We start from the raw sequence: 27,553 nt of genomic DNA on the forward strand, positions 1-27,553 counted from the left end.
TTTCAAAATGCCGATGATTAAAATGTTTGGTCACCGTACACTTGGGGGTGGCGTAAGTGAGCCTGGTAAGATAGCACAAATATCAATCTCTTGTGCATCGGACTTGGTCTACTAACGCCATCTCTAAATGTTAATATTTGTGTTGACCAACAATGTATGAGGCACTTATTCCATTTTGTCATTCCATTTGCTTTGAGATTTTCAAAATGCCGATGATTAAAATGGTTGGTCACCGTACACTCGGGGCGGCGTAAGTGAGCCTGGTAAGATAGCACAAATATCAATCTCTTGTGCATCGGACTTGGTCTCACTTACACCGTCCTGAATGTTAATATTTGTGTTGACCAACAATGTATGAGGCATTTATTCCATTTCTCTTGTGCATCGGACTTGTTGGTCTCACTTTCTTCCATTTTCATCATAGTAGGAACTGGATGAAGGACCCCGATGCAAGCGAGCCTGGTGGGTAGAGATGACGGAGCAAAGGAGGAACCGGATGAAGACTACTTTGTATCTTGAAATTGTGAATTTTGTATGAATTAAGAGTTGTATGCAAAACATTTGACACTTGCCACTATATATGTATCTCGATCGGGTTCTAAGTAATGTGATGATGATGTCTATGTTATATCTGTGCAATGTACATGATATTTATATTATATCTGAATGTTGCTGTATATAACCTGTGTATCTGTATTGCTGTCTATAAACTGCATGTGTATAGCAGGCAGAACAAAATCGTGTATAATACAAGCAAATTACGTGGCGCACTAAAAACCAATTACGTGGCGCACGCGTTTCTGTGGCGCACCTAAGAACAAGTGCGCCACAGAAACCTTAATTCTGTGGCGCACGGGAAGGTGCGCCACAGAAACCTTATTTTTGTGGCGACGTTTCTGTGGCGCAGCTCCCATGCGCCACAGAATCCATTTTTGGTGCGCCACTGATGAGGCTTTTCCTACTAGTGCCTAGGTCCGATGCTCGATTTCTGATGAAACCCTAGTTCTGTTGACCGCGCCGTCTACCCCTTTGACTGCATCCCATCGGGGGTCCCCCGGTGGGCGTATGCCTACGTTTGAGCTTGGTTAGGTCATAGGTACATGTGGAAACAAGGATCATACCCTATGATCCCAAGGTTCTCTCCGGTTCACCTCCGAGGGAGTTCCCCCCTATACATGCAGAATCTGCCTAAGTGTAGGAACCCCATGTCCGAGAAGCCGGGCACACCCGGAGGGGGTAGCATTGGATATAGAACCATCTCAAATCACTTTTGTGCATGCCATGTGGACACACACAAGTTTTGGGGCCATTCCCTAGGTCCGATGCTCGATTTCTGACGAAACCCTAGTTCTGTTGACCGCGCCGTCTACCCCTTTGACTGCATCCCATCGGGGGTCCCCCGGTGGGCGTATGCCTACGTTTGAGCTTGGTTAGGTCATAGGTACATGTGGAAACAAGGATCATACCCTATGATCCCAAGGTTCTCTCCGGTTCACCTCCGAGGGAGTTCCCCCCTATACATGCAGAATCTGCCTAAGTGTAGGAACCCCATGTCCGAGAAGCCGGGGACACCCGGAGGGGGTAGCATTGGATATAGAACCATCTCAAATCACTTTTGTGCATGCCATGTGTACACACACAAGTTTTGGGGCCATTCACCCCCTCCGAGGTTCGATTTCTGGCGAAACCCTAGTTCTGTTGACCGCGCGGTCTACCCCTTTGACTGCATCCCATCGGGGGTCTCCCGGTGGGCATATGCCTCCATTTGAGTTTGGTTAGGTCATAGGTACATGTGGTAACAAGGATTGTCCCATGTGATCTCAAGGTTCTCTCCGGTTCACCTCCGAGCGAGTTCCCCCAATACATCCAGAATCTGCCTAAGGGTAGAACCCCATGTCCGAGAAGCCGGACACACCTAGCGGGTAGCATTGGATATAAAACCATCTCAAATCACTCTCTGATCCTCGATTTCTGAGAAAACCCTAGATCGGGGTCCCGGCGGGGGATCTATACCGCTCTTATACATATATATAGGTTTCCCGCAAAGGGGTTCGCCAAAATAGCAGTGAGAAATAAATAAACAAAAAAATGATTGGGATTAATAATTATATGGGTAATAATTATATCTTTGATGCAAAAAATGGAAAAACAAAATGTGCATATCAGTCTATGTGCCGACGGCCACCGTTGCGCCGAGGGTCACCGTCGGCAAAGCATTAGGAAGACCCACCTGTCAGTCTATGTGCCGACGGCCACCGTTGCGCCGAGGGCTACCGTCGGCACAGTGCAGACGGATCCATGACAGTTAACGGCTGGGCCCACCGTGTCAGCGCATGTACCGACGGCCGTCACAGTGCCGACGGTGACCTTCGGGCACCAGCTTCGTGTGCCGACGGTCCATTTGGCGCCGACGGTGACCGTCAGTGTCGCGCGCGGTGTGCCGACGGTGACTGTGCGCCGACGGTCAGCTCCGTCGCCGGTCGACGAGCGCTTCTGTGCCGACAGCCCCGACATTTGGCCGTCGGCACATGGCCTGGCCGTCGGCACACGGCGGCTCTCCCGTAGTGTATGTCCCTCTGGTGTAGAAGCTAAATTTGACGAATCTCGTATCTCTAGAGCTTGACAGAGTCAAAAGGCCCACATCCATCGAATGATGCAAGAAAAAAAACTGTAGATCTTGACCATTGGTTTCAGTACAATGTCGACTAGATAACTAACCATAAGACTTACTTCAACAGTCACGCTATATCGAATCCCATTTGGGGTGTGGGGAGGGGGGGGGGGGGGGGGACGGGACGGGTCAAAAAAGCGCGCGTGCTAAAAAATCCTCACGCTGCATATTTGACGCGTCACATCCAGGCTGCTATAAAAGTTGCGCCGAACCGCAGACGCTTCGTCATGCCTCCGCGCCGCCGCAGCCAGTCCTGGTACCGGGCGCCCACCCCTGGCCATCGGGGACGTTCTATGCGGAGATCCACGCTGCCGACAGCCGCATGATCCTTCGGACATTCGCCACGAAGGAGGAGGTCGCGCAAGCCTACGACACGGCGACGTGGCGGCTCGGACGCCCACGCCGCGACATGAACTTCCACGACTGCAAGTAGCGCGAAGAAGCAAAATTCCTAGCGGGGCCGACGAACATCGTCACCACCGAGCAGCGCCACCGCCAGCGCGCGCTCCAGCGCCCTCTAGCCGGTCGCAGAGATGGATGAACGCGCCATGGAAGCGTGGCGCCGAGCTTTCCGCAGGACATCGCAGACTAGAATGCCTTCTTCGCGTAGAAAAGGCCAAACGCAGTGCGGAGAAGGAGGGCGTAGGCTTGCGGAAGGCCTTCATCCAGGCGCAGAGGTAAGGACCCCAAACAATTAGTGACAATGATGATAGGTGGGCGGACAAGTTCTTGACCACTCCGTCGGAACCCTCATCGAGTTCCGATTTCTAAGAGGACTAGTGTTATTTTAATATTGCAATGTTTATTGAATTTAGTATTTTGCGTTGTCCCATGTTTTACCGCATTTGTAATAATAACTGTCTTATAATTTTATTCTGCTAGCTAAGTTTGATCTTATTTTCAGCAGTTTTATCACCGAATCATGTTTATGGAATGCTATTTTGTATCGCCCGGTACAGTAAAGCTCCGTTTTCGCTACATTTCACGCGTTGCACTATAGCACCTCCGGTGGAGGACTGGCTGGCGCTGCGCACTAAATCCTATTGCAATGAACGCAATTTACAACGCCGAGTTTTGGCGCAGCTGCTGGTGTTGCTCTAATCTTTGAAATATCTTCTCCATCCACCAGCTGGATAGCTACACTTAGGACAACAAAGATACCATGGGCGGTCATCGAAATATTGTAAGCTTTCTTGCAAGTGGTTTTGCCTTTTTCTCATCTTTTTTAGATGTCTTTGTCTTTCCAAAAGTGTATTTGTCCATGCAACCTTTCACTTTGCAACCATTCTGTATTTATAGTATGGTAATATAGTTAGAAACTTGTACACATTCGAGGATCGGCCAAAGATGAAGCATAAAAAGCTTCTGAATTTGGCATTTCAATATTTCTTTCCAAGTTTGGTCATCTACATTTGTTCTACTCCCTCCGTTAAAAAAAAGCTTCTAAATTTTTTTCTAGACACGGATATATCTATAACTAAAATATATCTATATACCTCTGTATCTAGATAAAGTTTTTTTTTTCGAAATGGGAGCTTAAAGCCCCATCCTCTTCATCTAGAAGATGCACACGGCCGATCTAGATAAAGTTGAAAAGCTCTTTTAAAAACCGAGGGAGTAGTATTTCCTAGTGAATTAGTAGACGATATAAACTCTGCCTAAGAGATGCAGTATGCATGCAATTAGCATGAGCGTTTTTCCCAGCATAAATTCAACACGTAATTACCCTTCGTTCGTTCGAGAAACATGATTTCCCCCGAGTCCTTGCTAAGCGAACTTATTTGTTTCCAGTCACAGTGGATGCGTGAACCTCGTACTTGCTAGACACTGGAGCACGAGGCCTAGCTAGATGCCCTACAGAGTATAGGATTATATACGGTATGTACACCATGCGTAGCCATTTTACTCCAGAGTACAGAAGACAAAAACGAAGGAATGACGTCCGTATGTCGTGTCACCGGTTTCGAAAAGGGAGAGGCAAGCGGCTATGATCCTGCCGGAGATCGGGTTAGGCGACGGAGCTCTGTCATGGCAACATCACGCGGCCGATGAGCATCCCGTGAGACACTCACAGGCGCGCGATCTGGACAACACTCTGCCCATGCGCGTGCAGATCGATTGAGACGATGACGAACTTGACACTCACCGGCCGACGCCTGAGATTACCGAAAGATTCAGCCTAGTTTCCCTTTTCTGAGATAAGATTCAGGCTAGCATGTACATAGCCGTACTGAGGGTTTACTATTCCTAATATATAGTGCCTTTTTTTCCTCTGAAAATACTGTTGTTGCTAGCTACTTACACGGATTGGATACATGATCAAAGAGAGAGATACAGCCGCTGGTGTCCTGATCCTCACTCCATTCAACAGTACCACTGACGGATAAGAAAGAAAGTAAAGTTAACTCCAAGCATGTGTACAACAGTGCACCTAACCAGTCAGCATGTTACCACTGGACAACTTGAAAAAATATCTACAACTACACTGTATTTTACTCATATTTCATTCAAGTAAATGCATGGGGATCTTTAATTTACCTGACATCTGGCAGGCCTGCTCGCCCTCCTTTGCATCCGCCGCGAACATCTAGCTCGATGGGTTCAGTACAGGGCGGCGTTTTTCTTGTGATTCATGGTGCTGTGATACTGTGTGCGCGGAGGCCATTGGTTGCACACCCCGTGCCCTATAAATAGGGCCGGCCTATGGGAGCTACTGGTGTGTGAATGTGAACAGACGCAAAGAGTGATCTGGATAGCTAACTACTTAGTTAGAAGGTCATATTGAGGTGACTACTAAGGTAGAAGGAAGGTTCGAGAGTGCTCATCAGTCCTTTTGTCGCAACGGAACAGGATGCCTTGGCGCTTGGCTAGACCCGTAGAGGTAATCAATGCTCTCATATCGATCTCATCGTACTATGGTTCAATCGTCCTTTTGCGTTAGCATTTTTGGCCAATATTAGTTGGAAATAGCTTATTCAAGAGTTGATGTTTGTGTTTGTTACTGCTACTGGTGTTACTGTGGTGTTAATTTGTGCTAACTTTTACTGCTGATGGAAGGGTACACCATCAAGATGGATCAGTTAAACAATCCATGTTAGTGTCATACTTCCTCCGTTTTATAATTCTTATCGTCGTGATTTTAGTTTAAATTTAAATTATGTTCACGACAAGAGTTATGGAGTATACAGTGTTTGTATGTGTGCATGAGGGTGGAGCAGGCCGGCCATGCGATCGATGCATGCATGGGGCAACCGCACCATGCTATACGTGCACCACTCTAGTGCATATATATATATACTTACATCTTACGACACACACGAACCCTGATCATGGATGTGTGGATCGATGTGTGGTGCAGGGCGAGGTGGTGGGGGAGGCGCGGAGCGTGCAGTGCGAGTGCTGCGGCATGGCGGAGGAGTGCACGCCGACGTACATCGGCCGGGTGCGGAACCACTTCCACGGCAAGTGGGTGTGCGGGCTGTGCGCGGAGGCCGTTAAGGAGCGGCAGCAGCGGGAGCCCGACCTCGCCGTGGGCGGCGCCGTCGAGGCTCACGCCGCGCTCTGCCAGCGCTTCAACTCCACCGTCCGCCTCAACCCCAAGCTCTCCCTCGCCAGTTCCATGCGCGACATCGCGCGCAAGAGCTGCCAGAACCGCGCCACCGGCAGCGATAGCTGCACCGCTGGCGCCGATAATCCCTCAGATTCGGCGTGCTGCGGCGCCGCCCGCGCCGGCTGCTGCGCGCTGCCCTACGTCTGACGAACGGAGAGACAAGCTATAATAAGGGTAGTAATATACACGTTGACTGAATTACATGCACGCGCCGGGGATCCTGGGGTTCCGTGTGCTGGCCAGATGTGTTTGATGTTGCATGCATGTCTTTGAGATGAGATCGATAATGTAGACATGGTGTATGATATATTATGTCCATGCACCACACACAACAAAACTAAATCGTGGATGTAAAGTAGAACTCGCTACGTTATGCATCTTATTAGTCTCCAAAGTTAAATAAATAAAAAGATCGCGGGCGTAATTTTTTTAGATGAAAAGGGATCTCTCCTTAATTAGCTCTATTACATAGAAAAGACCCTGGAACGATCGAGTACAGTTTGCTTGCTGACAGAAAACAAAAAAGGAAATCTAAAATAGCTCAAGGATGTCCAGAATCAAAACAAATAGAGGAAACATATTAAGCAAATTGTACTCGTTCCAGGAAACAAAGCAAGGCAAAGCAGCTGGGATGGCAGCTGCATGCTTCCCTTGCAGCACCAAAGCCACACAGCCATTAAAGAAAACAGAATCAACAGCTTGAAGCTCTAAAAACGATAGCAGAAGCCGACATAGCCAAGCCTTTTCATCCCTCCTCCACGCAGCTCACACCCAATGGAGGTGCATCACACCACCACATGTATGTGGCCGGTAGGCATCCTTCGGGTGCTCCAAGAGATACGCCAGGGATAATCGTCCTCCATAACTTGAACCACCAGTTGCCCTCCGGGAAGAGGCCCCATCGAAGGAGGTGCAGGTCACCCCGCTGGGAGGCATAGAGGAAGCTTTACCTTGGCAAGTGATACCTTTGATTCGGAATATCGGATGTAGTATAATTATTTTTCCTAGAAGACCTAGGTTATATCGATCCTTGGGAAATGATTGTTGTGGTGATTTACTCAAGCAAGATCTTGTTAACCGGTCAAATATTTGTGTCACCGAACCTTCGAGTTTACTTTGGGTTTGTAATCAATGGAAGCGCAGGGCGGCGCGGCTGCTCGGGGCGAGGCCTAAGGCCCTCGCATGGGGCGACAGTGAGGATATGGCGGTGCACCCTCAACACGTCTTCGGTGTGCATGGCGGCGAGCTAGGTCATCAGTCCATGATCTGGGCTGACGCCGATCTAGCATCAGATGGCTAGCCATGGCCGGGGCAGAGGAAGCTGGTGGTTCCTTGGATCGCCGGTAACTGCAGCCTTGTGCTAGGTCTGCCTCCTTCCTCTCTTATCACCCCGGCATGGAGGGACTGGCGGCGTGGGGGCCTGCTAGTCTCGCGGATAACGGCGGTGGTCCTAGGATTCCTCCTATCGCCAAGTTGGTGATCTGCTGCTGCTTGCCCCCATCGATTTGGCGGAAGTAGCATGTTCTGGAAGGATCCACTGGCGCTCCACGAGGCGTTCTATGCCTGGAGTTCGCCGGATCAGGTGGGATTCAGTCGTGCGCACTCGTGTTTTACTCTGACCCTTTGGTTTTAGAGGGAGCGTCTCGAAGCTTTGTTGGCTGTTAATATCATGGAGCATGTTCTCGTTCTGTGATGCTGGTGAAGAATGACATGGAAGCTGAGATCTAAGGTCTAGCAATGGCGGCTCGAGTCTTCATGGTTATGAGGAATTGGCTTGGTAATTTGTGATTTGGAGCGGTGGCATGCAAGTGGGGGCGACTGCATAGGAGAAGGTCATAGTCCTACCACTCCAGGTGAAAACCCAAGGTCTGGCCTAGTTGGTTGTGCCTGCCAATAGTCTTGTTGGAGGCATTGTTTTGAGAACGAGGACTTTCTTTAGGGAGAAAACCTAAGATCTATGATCGAGCGATGATGGTGTTTATGCACAGTCTCCTTCTTGGCGGCATCATTTTTTAAGAAGCTGGACTTCAGGTGCAGTCTTGGTGGTGTTAGTACTGCTGTTTCAAGAAATGAATACTGTAGCGGGACTTTTCTTTTTTATTAGTTCTTCTTTCTTTTTTGGTTGTGTGCATGCATAGTGCCGCCAGGGCAATGCGTTGTTGCAGCGGCCGGGTGTAATTGGTATCTTCGCGATATTAATATACACTATTTATCGAAAAAAGATTTTACCTGCAGCTGTACATACATGAATGAAATAAGCATACTTGTACATAATCAATTCAGATTAGATTCTTGTTGGCGATATGTCCTTGTATACTATAGGCTCAGCCACTCACGTCAACTATAGACTATTGTCCAACCCCATCACTCCAGTTGAGCTGGTTATGTAGGATTATTAAGTGCTAAGCACATACCGAAGCACTATGATCAGTGACGTCACAGTTATTCTCTAATGGATCTTAAACTACTACCGCACTCCCCCCTAGTGTTGCTGGGTTTCACGTGAAGCAACAAATCACCACTCATCTCACCTCATTACCTTTATCAATCATCAGGGTCTTAGGCACCTGACAAGTCCTAGAATGAGTTAGGAGATAAAAATACAATCATATAAATTTTATATGTAATTAAGGCACAACACCCTATGCAAAGTTAGATGCACAAAATGCTAGGAGGCTAGGCCTCAGCCCTCGGCCCTTGAGGACTACTCACACATAATAAGATCAACAATCATAAACATTGTATAGAAAAAATTGAAGATCAATACCATATAGTATTACAATGCCACCAATTGTGACGAGATCAAGAATACAAGTAGAATTTATGGCTATGGAGAGGGGGAGGATGGAGATGGCGGTGGAGCAACGATTTCCCTCTCCTTAGATGAGATTTGGTGAAATGGATCTCATGTGTCTTCTTTCTACCGTCTCTCTCTTGTATGTGGTTGTTGTGTTGCCTATTATATATAAGCCCCTTCACGAAAGTTGTTTCATTTGATGAGGTGAAGGTGTTGACACATGGTACGGGTGAGCCTTATGGGCGGGCTGCCGCTGCCATTGATCGCCAAACTCTCATATGCATCTCTTCATGAATTCTTTGACTATGGAAAATAGACAACTTGAAAATCTTCATTAATTGACTTTGATTATGTCAAGAAAATATCCATATCTGCGCATGGAGGGAAATAAAAGAAAGTACTTCTTACATATTTTGGCAATTATTAGTCATTGGTGGCAAGGTGAGAGACATACCTGAATAATATCAGATTTGAACATACATAAAGATGGTTGTTTTGCACAGCCATCAACATCCCCAAGCTTAAACCTTGATCTTCCTCGAGCAAGAAACCGAAGATCATAACAACGACAAAACAAATTAACTTACAATTAGTAGTCTCAAGCAAGCATGACTTCTTCTTCTTGAAAGCTTCATCATAGGTAGAGTAATGGCTAGATATTGCACAAACTTTATTAAGCCAAGAAAATCATAATAAAGATTTTATAAGTAATAATAATTAGTCAAGAAAAATTTATTCTAATTCCTCTAATTAACTCTTAGCTTGCGAAGGAATACAATCAGGATATTATTAACATATAAGAGTAAAACATCATGTCAAAAGAAGTATATCAATAGAGTGTTTTACATTGGAACAGCCACACCATTAAATCAAGACTTATCAAACACTTCTTTTCATTCCGTATCTTTCTAGAATTTCAGTTCTTTGGCAACAAGATTGTTAGGGAATTTCCATTGAAAACAAGATGCATTCCTTGTCTTCCATAAATTCCATAACAAAGCTGATGTACCCAACATTACTACAGTTCTATCTCGGCCCACGAACTTCTGAAGCCAATTTTGGAACATATCATAGAAATTCTCATGTTTTGTCCCTATATCCGAAGCACAGCTAGCCACACTCTAGTTGTATTTAGCCATGGCACACTTAAAGAAGAGATGATTCATATCTTCCTTCCCCAGAGAATTCATGACTGACATTACCCTTCCAACCTTCCTTGGCCAAGTTAATATTAGTCAAGATTTTATTCTTCACTATCAACCAAATAAAGGCTTTGATCTAAAGAGGAATTTTCAACCTCTAGATCATCTTATACGGGAATAAAACGTGTCTATCCATTAGATAGTATAAAGTGACTTAACAGAGAAAACTCCAGATTTAGTTCGTTTCCAGCTCACTCTATCGGGCTCATATTGACAACGAAGTATTACCACACATGTCTAGTAATTTATTTCACATCTCCAAAGACTCCCCATATAAGCATCTTCTAAATCTAATACAATTAAAATTTTGTGCAAACACTTAAGCTACCGAAATACTTGCGAAAAAGTCAAATTATAGAGCCTTGGAAAGAGTACACACATCGGTTTCTCTCCCACCCACACATCTTCTCAGAATCTAGTTTTGCACCCATCCCCTAATAGTCTTTTGCAACAGCTATAAAAATATCTTTAACCCCCATCAAACCTAACAAAAAATGTGAGCATCCAGTATATTTTCTATCCTGTGTAATAATATCATTCTTAAAGTATTTAAACTTTAAGATTTTCTGCCAATCCCCTTCCTCATTCTCTAGCCTCCATAGCCATTTGCAAAGTAAGCTAATATTGTTTACGTCAAGATTTGTGAGCCCCAGCCCACCTTGATCTCTCGGTTGACAAACGTCAGCCCAATTCACAAGGTGGTACTTGTGAACCCCTTCCCTCTCTTGCCATAACACCCTAGCTCTAAAGAAATCAAAACGTTTACGAACCCCTTTAGGAACTCTAAAACAAGAAATCATGAAAATAGGCACATTACTAAGACAAATCTATGTAAGAACAATTCTGCTTCCAAAAGAAAGTAACCCCCCTTGCCAGCGGGGACATTTCTTTTCTACCTTCTCCTCTGCTGGACGCCAATCAATCTTACTAAGTCTCTTATAATGTAAGGCATCCCAGATTTCTAAACGGTACCTCTCCAACTTTGCAAGTGAATATATAGGCATATTCCTCTTGCTTTTCGACAGATGAACCAAAACAGTAATCCTCACTTTTAGAGAAGTTAATCTTCAGCCCTGTTAGGTGTTCAAAGGTACACAAAAATATTTTTAGATTTCTAGCATATTCAATATTATCCTCAAACATGAAAATTGTATCGTCCGCATACTGTAATAAGGATAAACCACCATCATACATCTCTGGGATCAAGCCTTTAATAAAACTTTGTTCTTGAGCCCTTGAAACCAAGGTTGCTAGAACATCCGCGGCCACATTGAAAAGGATTGGAGAAAAAGGGCCTCTGGGCCTCCCTGATGCAACCCTTTCCTAGTTACAAAATAAGGACCTACCTTATCATTAACCATAATATTAACCTTACTTTTTTCTACAACTTTTCTAGTCAATTCAATAAACTTTGTTGGAAACCCTTTCATTTCCAACACTGAGAACATAAATTCCCAATTAATTTTATCGTAAACTTTCTCGAAGAAATCCAGATTTCTTCTTCTTATGAATATAGTGCATTGTCTCGTGTAAAATGACCACACTATCTAAAATAAACCTACCTTTTATGAAGGCAGATTGGATCTTCGAAATGACTTCATCGTCAACCAAAATAGCTCTATTATTCATAACCTTAGTCACAATTTTAAACAACCTATTTAAGAGGAAAATAGGTCTATACATCTGAATCTTAATCAGCCCCCATTCCTTTTGCAATGAGAATAATAGTTTCATAATTCAACCTCAAAATTTCTATCATACCATCATAGAAATCTTGAAACAAAGCAAATATATCCCCAGCAGTCAAACTCCAAAAACTTCGATAAAACTCGATCGGGAAACCATCTAGACCAGATGCTTTATTAGTTTTCATCGAGAAAACTACATCTTTGATTTCTTCCATGGTAAATCTTTTAGCAAGCTTAATTTTCGATTCATCCGACAAGGTCGAGTCTAGGGTCCATGTCAAAGACACATGCAGTAGCTTAACATATCCAAACAAGCTCTTGTAAAAATTTGTAGCATATCTTAGAAGATTTTCATCACCTTCTATAACACCCTCATCTTGATTAAAGCGATTTTTTTGTTTCTATTTCTACCATTAGCTTTAGCTATAAAGTATTCTGTGTTTCTATCTCCTTCTTTAATGTCAATTTCTCTAGCTCTCTGACTCCATTTAATTTCTTCCTCCCTAAGTAGATAGTTTAATTGGTATTGCAAGGAAATTCTTAGTTCGTAGCCAGAAGCTGATAACCCAGCTGTCTCGCTGTTAATATCAATAGAATTTAGCAAATTAGACAATCTTTTCCTCTCTTTCTTGTAAACACTTCCAATATTTAAGTTCCAACCTTTTAGTACCCGTCTAAGTTTCTTGTTCCTATTTTGTAGGACATCAAGAACATTTCTACCTTCATACACATCGTTCCAGACTTTCGTAACTACATCAACAAGGTCTAGGCGATTGAGCCAACACAACTCAAAACGAAATTGTTTAAAAACTACCGATTCATTGATACCAGAATCTATAACAAAAGCAACATGATCAGAGACCCTCTAACCAGAATCCCAGGTAGTGGCACGTTGCGAAAAGATTCTTAGCAGTAAACTAAGTAATCCATCTCTACCGCGCGCCTTCCGCGAGCGCGAGCTATTTTAATTTACCGTTTTGCTATGTCTCAGTCAACTGAGATTTTCTTAAATCTAAGTCACTTACAAAAATGTGTCTTGAGTTGTATTTTTCTGTTAAAAAAGTGCAATTGCACTTTTCTGACAAAAATGTGCAACTGAACCGAGTTGCACTTTTCTGAGTTGACCGAGGCACACCCTTTAACTTATACACCAAGTTGCCCTGACGCACCGTGTGTTGACTTCGTCCAAGCTGATCCGAATCCGACGGTACCGGCCGCCGGAGTGAGTACTACGATTCTTTACGGCCCTTTGCGCTTTGCGCTTCCCTTCTTGTGATTTATAGCGTCGTAGAAGTTCTGTCTCAAGTCAACACACCACACTTTGCTACGAAGTTTAAAGTGGCGGGGTAATATATTCTTCAAACCTCAATTACAGAGCGCTCGTCGCTCGTGCAGATTTCCATAATCCACTAGCTAGGTATTGTACGTATACTTATGTGGGGTATAATTTTTCCAGTCTGACAAGACACAGGAATAGTATTAGCTTTGTTCCAAAATATAAACCTTAGCTTTCTTTTTTAATGCTTATATTTCAAAATGGAGGTAGTAACAACAATTAGTCAAAAGACAATAATTCACCGATGTTTTCGTGGCCACATATTTGATTTGCTTGAACTAAATGCGATGGTTTCACGTGGCGTGCTGTGGGAGGAAACTACGTCGGACGTTTACTTGCGCTGGTGCAACTGCTTAGAAACTCTCTAACCGATCCCATCAAAAACCATAGAAAACTAAAACTAAGCTAAAATTGCATCTAACCAATCCCCTAAACAGTTTAACGGTTAGAGAAGAAATTTTCTTTTTACTCCTCTAAGTTTACCCCAAGACCGTAGGCCGCCTTGGTGAGAACCGCACAAAGCCATCTCAATCCTAGCGACCCTTGACGGGGTTGGAAATTAACGGCGGCGAGGAACTTTGTAGAGAACCGTTAGTTCAACTTCTTTAAGTTCAACTAGCATGATAGCCCTCGCAAATGCGAGGGCATCGTCTTTATTGTTTTTCAAGTGAATGCAAAATGATTTAGTATTTACGTGTACATTTTATTATAAGGAAAAATACAGATTCGCCATAAAAGCCTGGCTAAATAAATCACATGAGAAGGATTGTTTTAACCATATTTACTTTAGTGTGGACTAAAAACACTATATTGATGACTATATGCCACATTTTTACGTGACAATAATGAAGTGAATCAAATACATATTCTGACCGCGAGTTTGGTGACAGAAGTATGGTTACAAAAACATGGTGTTTCACAAGGGATTTGATCAGGCGTAGTACATATGTTGTGCATATATTGATGCTCTATTTCTTCTAGATTTGCAACGATAATATTATTATTGACAATAAATTTACTTCTGCCCCGGAAAAGAAAGAAGTCTAAATAACCCCCTAACTATCGGATTTCGGACAGACCCCCCCTAAGTTTAAAATAGAGCACTTAGCCCCCCTAACTATGCAATACCAGCTAATTCACCCCCTCCAAGCATGAGAGCTGTTTGGATGGGTGGTATCGCTGACATGGACACTGGTTTGAGCCACGGAGGCACTAACCAGCCTGCGTTGGCTATCCGTCGAGGAGCTGGAGGGAGGAGACGCTAGTGCAGTAGTGCGCTGTCCGCCATGTCGGGGCGCTCGGGCTGCTGGACGAACAACGCGTACCCGATCTAGCACACATCCGGCGGGACGGGCGATCCGCGGCCCATAACGTGCGGGCGGCGAGAAGGGCATGCGACCTGGGCCTCGGCTGCGTCATCGTTTCGTGGCTGCCGCAGTACCACACGACTGCCGCCTCGTGTTCCTCCGCCTCGCCGTCGTCTCCGACGCCACTTGCGTGCTCGCCGGCCGCAGCTGACGCCTTCCTACGGCGCCCGCGCATCTGGCTCGAGCTCATCTCCAGACTCCAAAGTTCAGGGAAACGTGCATGCTCATGCCATTGTTCATGCTGCCTCTAGTTCTCAGGCGCGGTAGCCGCTCGGCTGAGACAAACCGACCGCGATCAGTGCAGCTCGGTAGCCTGCAGAACGTATTACTGATAACCGAGCCTATCTACAAGCCACGCGCGGACGACTTCGTGCACGAGTTTGGCCGCGGCGCGCAGGCTGCATGCGAGGTCCATCTCGCCGTTGTACGACCTCGCCAAGAACTGAACGTTCTTGTCCACGGCGTGGCGGAGCAACAACAGGCGCGCAAATTCCTCCCGTCGCACAAGAAGCTCCTACCGTTGCCGAGGATGTCCTCGTGCTCAGGTTGCAGGCGGGGCGGGTTGCGGCTAGTCGCTATGTAGCAACGCCGGAGAGAGAAAGGTTTGCGGAAGTTCACAGCTTGCCGCGACAGGCCGCTAGACATAGCGCGGAACACTGCGGCAACTCGCATCATCCCGCATTAGCCCGCGTAAGAGCGCTTAGAGCAGGTCGATCGGAAGTTTCTTGTTAGCTAGCTGATCGATCGATCGCTGCAGCTTGCTAGCTACTGCTAGCTGATCGATCGGAAATACAGGGACGTGGTGATACAGAATAAAACCAAGAGGACAACAATACTGACTAGTGAACCATCAAGTTAAACTTTATCAGATTTGTCATTGATCAGCAACAGTACTCAAGCACTCAATCTGTAGTAGTGATCTGGTTATCACTTGAACTCAGGGGGCAACAGTATTCAGTCCACGGATATTGGCTAATTATTACAACATTATCAACCAATGTATGAGACTAAGCACAAGATTGATTATAATATGAAGAACCTTCAATCTCTAAAAAAAAGTTCTGAAGCAACACAAGAAAGCAAAGAGCTTCAGTTTGTGGTGGGTACTGCATCAAGTGCAGTGGGAAGAAGACCATTACGACTCTGGAGCTGCACTGGAGAACTCTTTTCACTCATTACATAATTAGATTTGCCATGTACCTAGTTGTTGACCCTTGACCTTGTAGCCCTGCTCTAAAACCTGCAAAACGCACTGGAAAAGAGTAGTAAATCAATATGCTAAATACTTTGGGGTTCTCAACATATGACACATCGGCAGTCCACACTAGCCTGCTTGGCGGTGATCTGAGAGAGTAGCATGGACATCTTACAGTGCCACTACAGGCAAAATGTGAAGTAACAAATTGGTACTAACAATCAATCAACCAGACCTATTACCAAGCAAATTTATGGAGAAAGAATCAAAGAAACTGGGCAGAACTAGATTGCAATGGTAAAGCATGATCAAGTACTATTGCCTTAGTAAAAATGATACCACTACAGGCACTACCGGTGGCGTAAACCTCTTCTTTGGAGGGGCTTTTGGGGGTCTTTCCTTCTCTCCTGAACAAAAGTAACAAAAGCAACAGTCAAAGATGGCATGTAACAAAGGCTATCACAGGGCTATTTAGACAACGCGCAATCACTGGTAAAAGAAATCAGAAACAAGTTGGGTGAAACAAAGACTAGATTACTCTTGCATACCACATTCCGTTTCAGGGTAAAACAAAAGAGTAGTATGCCATACAAAGAGAAAACCTGACATAGAGGGTAATTTCACGAATGATGCAAAAGGGTAGTACTATCTATTTAAGGTCGGAAAATTCCTTCTAAAAAACACGCATGGAGTAGCAACTAAGGGACGGTGAGATGACAGAATTAATAATGCAGGGAGACAACAAACTCCTTCCAGGTTATCTGAATCTAGACTAAAACCAAAACCTGATTTCCTACAACCAAATGTTCCGCTGATCCTTCAGCTAAATCAGACCATCCTGCTACAATTTTCAGAGCCAAACATAGATATATACAGATGTGGGCATAGTGATTTAATGTAATCGTGGCGAATGTGGTTTCGCCAACAAACCATATTCATTGTCAGGGTGATAAGTCTGAAATTTCATCTAAAGGGATGGCTGCAATTGGCACCAGATGACAGAGGTGAGCGTGGCAGGCTGATATATAACAGCTATTTCTAGTGTAAACATGATTGTCACTAGAAACTAAAGAATCAACTGACCAATGATTACTTGAATGCAGACCTCGCGGAAGTTGACGGCGACGAAACGCCGGCTGCATGTGGCGAGGGAAACAGTGGAGGAACAACCCCTTGAGCGCATGAGGGAGGCGGTGGAGGAATCCAGAAGGGCAGCCCTGATGTTGATATGGCGGCACCGCTGCCGTCGACCCCAACATCAGGAACGCTGAGGAGGTTATAGGATCTGTTGCCGGCGGGCTGATCTGCAGGTTGGCGGAGGAAGACCGTCAGGTGGGCGGCGCCGCCAGAAGAAATTTCCCCATCGAGGAGGCGATGCTGAGGGAGGGGAGAGGAAAGGGAAGAGCAGATTCTTGCACGAACTAGCGAGGAAGAGAGGGAGGGGAGCGGGAAGAGGAGGTCGGCGCCTCGGGTGTAGCGGCGGCGTTGGCCATTTTGGCGAGCGGGGGAGGTTGGGGAAGAAACGATGCTGAGGTAGTCAGGTAGGCAGAAGGATTTTGCGGGCTATGCGAGCCCAGCGGGATGGAGGTGCACAACGCGGTCACGCCGCTTCAGCCCGCTAGAAGCAAAGCGGTAAGTCCAGCGGCGTTTTGCGGGATAATTTTGCGGGGCGGCGTAGCGGCGGAGCGGGATATCCCGCCCCGCTTGCAACCTGACCTCGTGCGTCGCACGAGTGGTGGACGAGGAGACCGGCGAGCTGGCCGGTTGTGGATGGTGTCGATGGGAAGTTGCGGTCGTCGGCGAGCGACACGTCGGGCGACCACGGCGTCATCACAGGAGATGTTCATTCTCGGCTGGAGCGTAGATGTTGTCATCGTACCACTGAAAGACGGTCGGGCACGCCGAGTGCACCCACACTACGTCGAGACGTTGGCATTCGGCAGAGCGCCTGAGAGGCGACCGTGATCAGGTCCCCAGAGCAAATGTACGTGGCCGTGGAGCTGCAGAAGGGCAGCGGCAATGGTGATCACAGGTCTTTGCGACTGCTTGGCGGTGAGCGCCTCTATGGCTCAAACCAGTATACACGTCATCGATACCGCCTAGTAAAACTGCTCTTGTCATGCCAAGGGGGTAATTTAGCTGGTATTGTATAGTTAGGGGGGTTAAGTGCCCCATTTTAAACTTAGGGGGGTCTCTGTCCCAAACACGATAGTTAGGGGGGTTATTTGGACTTTTTTCCCCCGGAAAATATTATAGGCAACTCTTCGTTTGCACACACCTTTTATGCAGTTTTCTTTTCTTTCGATAACTGCTGCACCAGCTCGTCTATGTCCATTGTGCGCCTATATGAGATCTTGCAAATTAAGTACTTTCTCTTAATCTTCGATATCTGCAGCGTGAACAACAACATGACTGTTAAGTGTTCCAAGAATATTTAATTACTGAATGTTAATTAAGATATATAAATATGCAACCATATGTACACTAAACAGAAAAAAACTGTTGTTGGGTCCATTGAAGCAGTGAAGTAAATGGACTACCGTGTCTTTTTCGCGAAGACAATGAACATGAGTATAAAGGAATCACGTACATTGACGCTGGCATCCACAAATATGGCAGAGGATGGGATGAACCTGAGATGCTTCTGCAGCAGCTAAGCCATAGGGCCAGGGCTAGGATATGGATCGTCAATCAGCTTCAAATATGACGGGAAATGAACCCCGGCCTTTGCATCATCAGCAGCATATAATTCTCACCAGGATACAGTAACAAACTAATGGACACAGATAGAACGAATCAAATCTGCAGGAGATCCAGATCATGAACTCAAATCTCAGGAGATCATGTCATGCCTCACATACTTCTTTCTAAATTTCTCTAGAGGATACAACCAAGAAACCAAGAAAGGCTTCTAGCACAGAGGCCAAGCGGGCTTAAACAGATTCAACGATTAAAATCCCCGTTCTTGATGCTTAATCATCAGGCTATCACTCACATATATCTGCCTTTTCATGCCTATCTTCATCACCTTGACCTCTTTTATGTGACACCCGGTGGTCGACTGCTAAAATCAGACGCCTGGAGCGCACATACAAAAACATCAATAAACTCATGTTCTGAGATGGGAGTTCAGTCAATTCAGATTTGCACTCAAAGCTTACTTCCTATCGATAAGCTCAATCTTCTTGTCTGCAACTCCGGCCGCCGGCTGACTTCATGTTTCTGGAAATGATTCGTCGAGCATGGAACATGTAGTATGCTGTCAGGTGTCAGCGGCCTGCATCGCGCCCCACGATCCACCAAACTTTGCGAGATGAGCTGTCCGATGGGTACATGACGCAAGACAAATTCCATTGATTGATCCATGTTGCATATCTCCACGGCTGCATGGTGTATGCGAATACAGAGGCGAATATAGAAACCACGACTTTGATCGGCTGATGTACGTCGGCTAAGCCAGCTGATGCAAATACGACGGCGGTGGGGTGGCGGCGCGGCGGCCACATGCTTGAGAGACGCTAGGGTTTTTTTTTTTTGTGGTTCGCCTGCTTTTCAGATTGCACGGGCCTGTTGGCGTTGGACTTCTATGCGCGTACATGTTAAATAGATCCGTATCACCGTTTGGAAAACTGATTAGAAGGGTACTAAATCTCCACCATTGGTTGTTTGTTGTTTTAATAATATAATAGATCGGGCTTAAACAAAAGGGCAGTAGTATCCATCCGTTTATCTATCATTATGTACTAAAAATAATTTACGGATGTCCTATCTAATTTGCGGGTTATTATAACAATCTAAAAAGAAGATAATGTTTGGAGTTCAATAAGCTGTTTGCAAACGGAAATGCAATTTTGATCTCAGGTGCATATGCTCCTGCTACAGAGAAAAACATTTTAAAATATCACAAAAAATACGAACACAAATTTCACGTGTATATGTCAACAATCCATATGTGTATGCCAAGTTTTGCGCGAAACCGATAGGTTTTGTGTCCTGTGTAAAAATGACAAGCAAAACGTCTTGTGAAGAGCTTATATTTAGCACCAAATTTTAACTTTTTTACACATGACACAAAAAGTATCGATTTTTCGTGAAACGACTTTGGAAACACATAGAACATCAAGATGTAGCCGTAACATTTTTTATCGGAATTTTTTGACATTATATAATATGTTAAAATTTAATTTTAAAAACCAGGAGCATGTGCTCCCGGGAGCAGAAACAACATGTCCGTTTGCAAAAGAATAGTTCGTACTAATGAAGTACCGGCTTGCGTCGATAATCATCCTACTGGAGAACCTTCTAACTTTGTCTTTCCCTTATCTTGCTATTTTCTAGTAAATACTAGAAAAAAGGGGCTTTCTAAAAACAACGATTTTCCATATCAGCTGTAGGAAGGAAGGAAGGATACGTCTCCAGCTTGTGTTTCAATCGCAGGTAACGCAGTCGAGCTACCTGCACCTGTCTGGTCCTATCATTTAGCGGCTCTTTCGAAGAGACGGGAATGTAAATATAAAATATCCCCTGGGAAAGACTCACGGCCTGTTAGTCGACGTAACAATAATGACATTTATCGATATGTCAGCGCCACGTTCCAAGGCGTGAAGTGGGAGAGAGGGAATGTGATGATTGAGGTTTTGAATAAGACGACCTTTGCATTTTATGTTTGGATCATTTTCGTATTTCAAAATTGGAGACATCACATTAAATAACATAATATAAATTATTTTAATACTTAGATCTAAAGTTTGTATGTAGGATTTAACAAAATGCGTTGTTAGGTAACAATGTAATCTGGGTCGACACGGCCTATGTTGAATATTCGTATCAATTATGTTCGCGCGGACACAAATAGATATGGTCTATCCGTGTAGAACTCCCCGCTCGAGATGCCCTAGAAACTCCGAAGAAGAAAGCCTAAGAGAATCTCTATCGGCGCGACCTAAAACAGCGACCCATTGATCCAATTCTGTCCATTTGGGTAGCGATGCTGATAGAAAATGGGTCGGTCCGGCCTGGCTGGCCAATACCGCCAATGGTGCGGCTCATTCGGTCCGTGATGGCTATTTTGGCCCGCCCGCCGAACAAAACAAACTAATTTAATTCAAATGAAAAATAAAAGCATGCAACATTTTCAAAAAAAAAAATCACCCATTTAAACATAATTTGCATAGGAAATAAATAGAAGGAAAAAAATTCTAAAGCCTATTTCCTAGCGCTGGAGTCGATGGTGCCGCCGCATAATCCAGTTCCTCAGTCCCCCTGTTGCACCCATGCAAGGGCCGGCGGCGGCATGTGCTGAGGTGGAGGGAGAACGTAATGTGGCCGAGTCGGTGGTTGCAGGTGCCGCGGAGGAGGCGGCACCATCTGCCCTTCCCACGCGGTCTGCGGTGGCGCGTGCGGGGGTAGTGCTGGTGGAAGTGAAAGGGAGGCGGTGTGCTTCGCCTCCATGGCTGTGAGATGACCACCTTGTACAGCCCATCCCACGGCCACTTGGCCTCCTCCTCCGCCTTCGACTACTCGATGGCTCGGGTGATGGCCGCAGCCTCATCGTAGTCTTTGGGCACAAGCGGCCCGTCGCTCTTCAAATTTCGTGCACGGATGAATCGCGTCGGAGGGGTTGGTCCATCTAGATCGTTCCGCGGAAGCGTGCGCACCCGGTGCTCTGTCCGTGTCAGCGCGGATCAATTCGAAGACGGCAGTACCGTTTAGGCCGGTGGCGCCGCTAGAGATGTCTCAAAGAGCATGCCATCTCGGGGGACCGGATACTCCCGAGACCCACAAGAGACTGGCGTCACTAGCCCTCCCCTATCGTCGTTAGCATAAAACCTGTGGACAGGACGGAGCATTTTACTTGGATCAGCTCGTTGCTGCTGTTCCGAACTCCATAGACGTACAAAATCACACGAGAGAGAGTCTGAACTCTGAAACCGGCACGTGCCTGGCGCACGCCGTCTACGGCAACCGGACGGGCGTGCGCTCCAGCTGCAAACCAGGCATTCGCGTGCCACCTCGAAGCCACCAACCAGGACTAGGTCGCGGCCGGCCGATCGACGAAACTGTCACTCGATCATTGCCGCGGCGGCTTCTCCGCTCCTCCGGTCTCCTCCTTGTCGCCGTTGCAATCCCTTTCGCCGTCGCCATAGACGACATACCTTTCGCCTCATCAATTCACATCGAGCTCCTGCAAGCAAGGGGATGAATAAATCGGTCGCCCCGCCCGTACGATCTGGCTCCGAGTTTCGGGGGTAGGTGTCGCCGGTGCCGCCGCCCGATTCGTGGAGGCAATCGGTCGCCACAGTTCTCCTGCATGCGCGCCGTAGCATCCGATACGCCATACCACACGTCTATTCTTTCGTCTCGATCTGTATTTTATTCGTGTTCACAGCCTCGAGCTGGATCGTACAGTATGCATGATCGATCTCGCTGTTCATCGGCGTGAGGAATTCGCACGATCGTGCCTGCGTGTACCCGTGATATTGATTCCCATCATCGGCAAGCTATATGTATTCCGTCGTGTGTGGTAGAATTTTTCCGGCCTGATAATAATTTACAACTATTACTAGTCAATGGCAATAATTCGCAAGATGTGTCCATGGCCAGGCATTTGATTTGCTCGAACTAAATGCGATAGTTTCACGTGCGGTCCTGGGGCGCTTGGGGAGGAAATCATGCGTTCATTACGGCCGTTTGCTTGCGCTAGTGCAACTGCTTAATTAAGTCTGGGAGAACACAATAATCATGGTTGAATATCTCCGCTTCGTGATGATGAAAGCTTAATATGAATGGTGATCGATATATAAAGGGAAACGCAAGTGTTATCAACTTGGAGGTCGTCCATGCTGGTCTACATTGACACTAATCGAGAAGCGCGGCGTACGTGGAACTGTGCGTGTGGTCGATCAAATCGATCAATGCGTTCGTCTGCATCTGTTTACCTTCTTATCAACTTATCACTACGTAGATGTAGAGTTCTTAGGTTGGAACTGCTTCGCTTTCTTGAGCAAGATTGACGACGAGCTCGATATAAAGCAGTTTGTGCACTCGATCAGAGCGTACGTGTGCATGTACCTTATCACATACTACCTCCGTTTCAAGAAATAAGATGTAAAATAAGATGTACGCGTATTTCAAGACGAACTTTGACCATAAAAATTGAGCAACAAAATCTTGATTATATTATATGTAATTAGTATCGTTGGATTCGTGTTGAATTTTTTTAATGATACTAATTTCATACAAACAATGTTTATCTATTCGAAGTAATTCTTGGTCAAATAAAAAACACGTAAAACGATGGCACCTTATTTCTTGAAACGGAGGTAGTATCAGGTAGCTCGATCCTCTGCTAGAGTTTGTGGGTTGGAAAATGATTCTCTCTTTAGCAAGATTGAAAATGATTATGTTCAGGTAAGCAACAAGTACCGAGAGCAACCATCTGGAATAGGGGTGAAAGTACTGAATAATCTCCAAAGAGAAAAAAGAAGAAGTATATACGAGCAGAAGTGCAAAGTGTTGCTCGATTAACAAATGTGATTTTCGTCAGTTTTTTCATTCAACAAAATTATTTTATAAAAGGAAAGAAATTGTTCTCATGGCTGGAAAGGCGGCCTCAATCAAGTGGGTGCACATAATATTTATTTTCATTCACTTAACAGCTGGGCGATTTTTCATACTTATGTTGAATGGCAAAGCTCTTGTCCCCGTTAGCTAGGCACTGGCATTTTTTTTCGTATGCTCCCTGCATCAAGTGCTGTTAGTGGCATTTGACACAAAAGACACAAATTTGTCTAGGTTTGGACCCCTCAATATGAAGAGTGAAACAAGTATAAGGTTTACAAATGGAAGACTCTACGAATTTGATATTGATCTAGACTACACTGGGATGATTCTCTCTATGTCAGTCGTTGATGGTGTAGGTCTTCATGTCCTCTGATACAGAAATTATTTGATATCGTGGTATCCTTTATTTAGTCGGTTCCGCCTTGCCAGGCCTTCCTAGTTGTTCTTCTATCCCTCCTACGATGTCCACCTTAGCTTCTTGATCGTGTAGGTTGGTGGAGCTTTCTTGTATGGCTTATGTTCCTTGCAATGTATGGGATGAATGGGGTGGGGATTGGGAACATGTACGTGGTGGTCCCATATATCATCAACAAGGTGTGATTCAAAACTGCTGCCAAATTTTGCTTTCTTCTATAGAGTAAAAATACACATGGAGTGTTCCTCAAAAAAATACACATGGAGTCATAAATGAACTTAATTGTACTATGAATTTCCAATCAAGTTTGGTCACTGAAAAATGCTCATGTATCCATTAGTAACAATGTGATGGGATGATAAGACTATAAAAATGCTAGGGGCCATCCAATATGCAGTCCTCTCGAACTTGTATCAGACGCGTGACCTAACCTCTCTCCCCCGAGGCGGCGGCGCCGCCCGCCGTCCCCGGGGAGTTCCTCTCCACACCGCCCTCCTCCCCTCCCCTACAGGCCCCCCTCCTCCGCCACCGTCGCCGAGGATACCGCGGGGCAAAGCCCCTGTGGTGAGGCGGTGGCGGCTCGGTCTCCGTCGGCAGAGCGCGGCGCGGCCTGCGGGAGCGTGTGGGGACGACGGCCTACACCCTCCTCCTCCGTCGACTGAACGCAGCGGGATGGCGGTGGCCGGCGGATCTCCGGCAGCCGGCGGCGGATGTTGGCTGCGGTGTGGTCGGATCTGGGCCCGAGGTTCGGATCGCGATCCATCGCGGTTGCGTCTCGTCAATGGCACGAGGAGGCTTCGCTGGGTCTTCTTCGTGGCTTGAGGACGTCTGGGTCTTTGGCCCGGGCATGGTGGTGGTGGCTGACTTCATCCACCGAAGGCAGTCGGCCAGGCTGGCTGTGTTGGATTTTTGATCCCACTTTCAGCGCCGGCAGCGAGACGGGGAGGCATAGTAGCCGGTCAGAACCGAGCCGACTCCGGTCATGGCGGGGATGGCGGCGTCTGTGCCGTTATCTTGTTGAAGGCATCGTCAAGAAACTATCGCTAACCTACTCGTTCCGGCGGCGAGATGGAGGAGCTTGGAAGCCGGCGATGGTGTCGCAGGTGGAGGGTTGGAGTGGCCAGCCCAGGATGGTCACCGACGTGGGGGGTCCGACCTGTATAAAGGCGGCGGTCCTAGGGCCTCTCTTGCGTGAAGAGGAGGACCTACCGGAGGCCTGGACTCGTGATCTGGCCGGAGTGTTGAGTACCGGAAGGCTCCGCCGGTGAATGTAATCCTTTTGCCTGGAGTTTGTTAGATCGGAGGTATTCGGTCGTGCGCACCCATGTTTTTTATTCCGACCGATTGGTTATGGAGGGAGCGTCGCGAAGCTCTTTTTATTTGTTGACATCAAGTGACTATGGATCCATGATGGAAGTCGGAAGAAGAGAATTTCATGAAGACTGGAGGGGAGGACTAGCTAAGGGAGGTTCAAGTCTCTGCGTTGTTGAGGGACTTGCTTTGTGTTCCGGGCTTCACAGCAGCGGTATGAAAGTGGGGGCGACAACACAGGTGAAGTGCAGAGTCCTACCTTTCAGGGTGAAACCCAAGGTCTGGCCTTAATTGGTTGTGCCTGGCAATGTCCTTGGTGGAGGCATTGTTTTGAGAGCGGGGACTATCTTCAGGGTGAAAACCTAAGATATTTGATCGAGCGACGACGGTGTTTGAGCATTGTTCCCTTCTTGGAGGCGTCGTTTTTGGAGAGTCTGTAATTCAGGTGTTGTCTTGGCGATGGATGTATTGCTGTTGTTAGGCCTGAAATACTGTAGCGGGACTTTTGTTTCTTAGTTTTATTTTCTTGTTTTTGGCTGTGTGCATCCGTAGTGCCATTAGGGTGGTGCGTTGTTGCAGAGGCTGGGTGTAATTGGTATCTTCTTGATATTAATATATTACCTTTATCGAAAAATAAAAAAGCTAATGTTGAACCTTTAACAATACATACTTCAAATATGTTCTCCTAAGCTTGCATGTATTCTTCTAGTTGGTATCCCGATTATACTTTTGTACTACCACCGGATGAAGCATCTCGTGCAAATACTGCTGAACATTTCACCTATTTTCTAGAGAAAATTGTAGCTAGCACCACACTTTGTGGCTTTTGTTGCACAAAACATAGAAAAAAAATACCATTTTTGCAGGTAGCCCAGTTTGTTGCTAATTTGTTGCATCTAGCCCAAATCACGAGCTTAACTGGTTTTTTGACGGGCTGCCCCGCAATTTTGCTGACGTGGCATCCAGCGTGGTAAATGGGCCCAGCCAAAGCGCTCAGCTGCCCATGCCACTTCATGTCGGCCCGAATGAAAAAAAAAGGAGCGAGCACGCATGGGACCATAACCATCTCGCGGCGATGCGTCCTGCGGACAAAGGCGGCGGCGCAGGCGACGGCGTAGGCGGCACGGGCGGAGGAGATGGCGTGCCAGCAACGTTGCCTAATTTGCAAATTGCCTTTGCACAAAAAACCATTGATATATTGTGATACAATTGTGTTGAGAAAATGTTTGTATTTTCAAATATTATGCTGTCCAATTTTTTTGTGTTAAGTGCAACAACCCCACCAAATAATGGTTTGTTGGGCAATAGAAATTTGCAAATTCTAAATACACCTCCTGTCCTCCACGTTGGATGCCATATCAACAAAAAAACTGGGCTCCATTCATAAGAAATCTTGTTAACTCTCCAAATTGGCTGATTTGGGCTAGGTGCAACAAATTAGGAAACAAACTATGCTACATGCAAAAAAGGTGTTGTTTCTGTGTTTTGTGCAACAAAAACCACAAAGTATGGTGCGAGGTGCAATTTTCTCTATTTTCTATTTATACTAAACTTTCTTACATTATTATAACTCGACTTGCCATGAAAGGTATGGTATACATTATTGAGATACTTTCTTTGATGTATATCTGAATACTATTTTTCATTCACAACTAGTTAAATTAACTATGTATACATACACATGTATATTTGTGCATATATTCATTTACCATTACAAATAAATTTTTTGTGTGCTAAATTGAATCTTCTTTTTTTCTTCACAGAATTAATAATGTAAACAAACTCTTGTCTATTAGCGCATTTATTTATCTATCATTACAACTACTATATGCATTTATTTTTACAATACTAAAATATCTACAATACATGTAGAGTGTCTTGACTGAATAAATGTAGCAAAAAACCTTGGAAGACTTTTCTAGAAAATAAGACTGTCAAGATTACCATAAACTATATAGAGAATTCCACATTGTACTATGTATTCTCTGAGTTCCGTCTTTTGCTTTTGCTTGTTGATGGTCCTCGTTTCGCCAAAGTTGCCCTTCCTTTTTCTTTTTAACATACGTGTGTGTCAAAATCATACAATTTGTAATATTTATAAGCATTCATAATTCAAACTTCGGCAAAGTGAACTATTCTTCACTTCTTTTTTATATTTATTGTCTCTAAGAAAAACTACTATAATTTGTTTTCACTGTGCAGAATGCAACTTTCGAGGTACCCAATAGCTTTATGTAGCTCGCACAAAATCAACCTAGTTTTATTTAGACTTACCAATCTGTCAAAATTTATGTATTCACATATATGCTATGCGAAAAATACGGATGCAACATTGCTTGATCTTTTACTAACTACCCATCTATTTATATATGTTTCTTTTGATACACATCCTAGCTGA

The 27,553-nt window shown here is 45.5% G+C and overlaps 1 protein-coding gene and 1 long non-coding RNA gene across 3 annotated transcripts; one reads left to right on the forward strand and one right to left on the reverse strand.

The window, feature by feature from the left end:
* The first annotated feature begins 5,412 nt into the window (after positions 1-5,412).
* On the forward strand, positions 5,413-6,696 carry LOC127322786 (uncharacterized). Its single transcript, XM_051351219.2, has 2 exons — positions 5,413-5,552; positions 6,030-6,696. The coding sequence occupies exons 1-2, from the start codon at positions 5,523-5,525 to the stop codon at positions 6,426-6,428; spliced, it is 429 nt and encodes a 142-aa protein (XP_051207179.1). The 5' UTR covers positions 5,413-5,522; the 3' UTR covers positions 6,429-6,696.
* An 8,818-nt stretch (positions 6,697-15,514) lies between these two features.
* On the reverse strand, positions 15,515-17,432 carry LOC127326743 (uncharacterized). 2 transcript variants are annotated; one of them, XR_007868107.1, is made up of 2 exons: positions 16,972-17,432; positions 15,515-16,273 (listed from the first exon to the last, which is right to left on the reverse strand). It is a non-coding gene; the product is annotated as an uncharacterized lncRNA (long non-coding RNA). The 2 variants fall into 2 exon arrangements; XR_007868108.1 differs by having other exon boundaries at positions 16,950-17,432.
* Positions 17,433-27,553: the final 10,121 nt, after the last annotated feature.

Source organism: Lolium perenne, chromosome 1, assembly GCF_019359855.2.
Source record: "Lolium perenne isolate Kyuss_39 chromosome 1, Kyuss_2.0, whole genome shotgun sequence".
In the NCBI taxonomy this organism is placed as follows: Eukaryota; Viridiplantae; Streptophyta; class Magnoliopsida; order Poales; family Poaceae; genus Lolium; species Lolium perenne.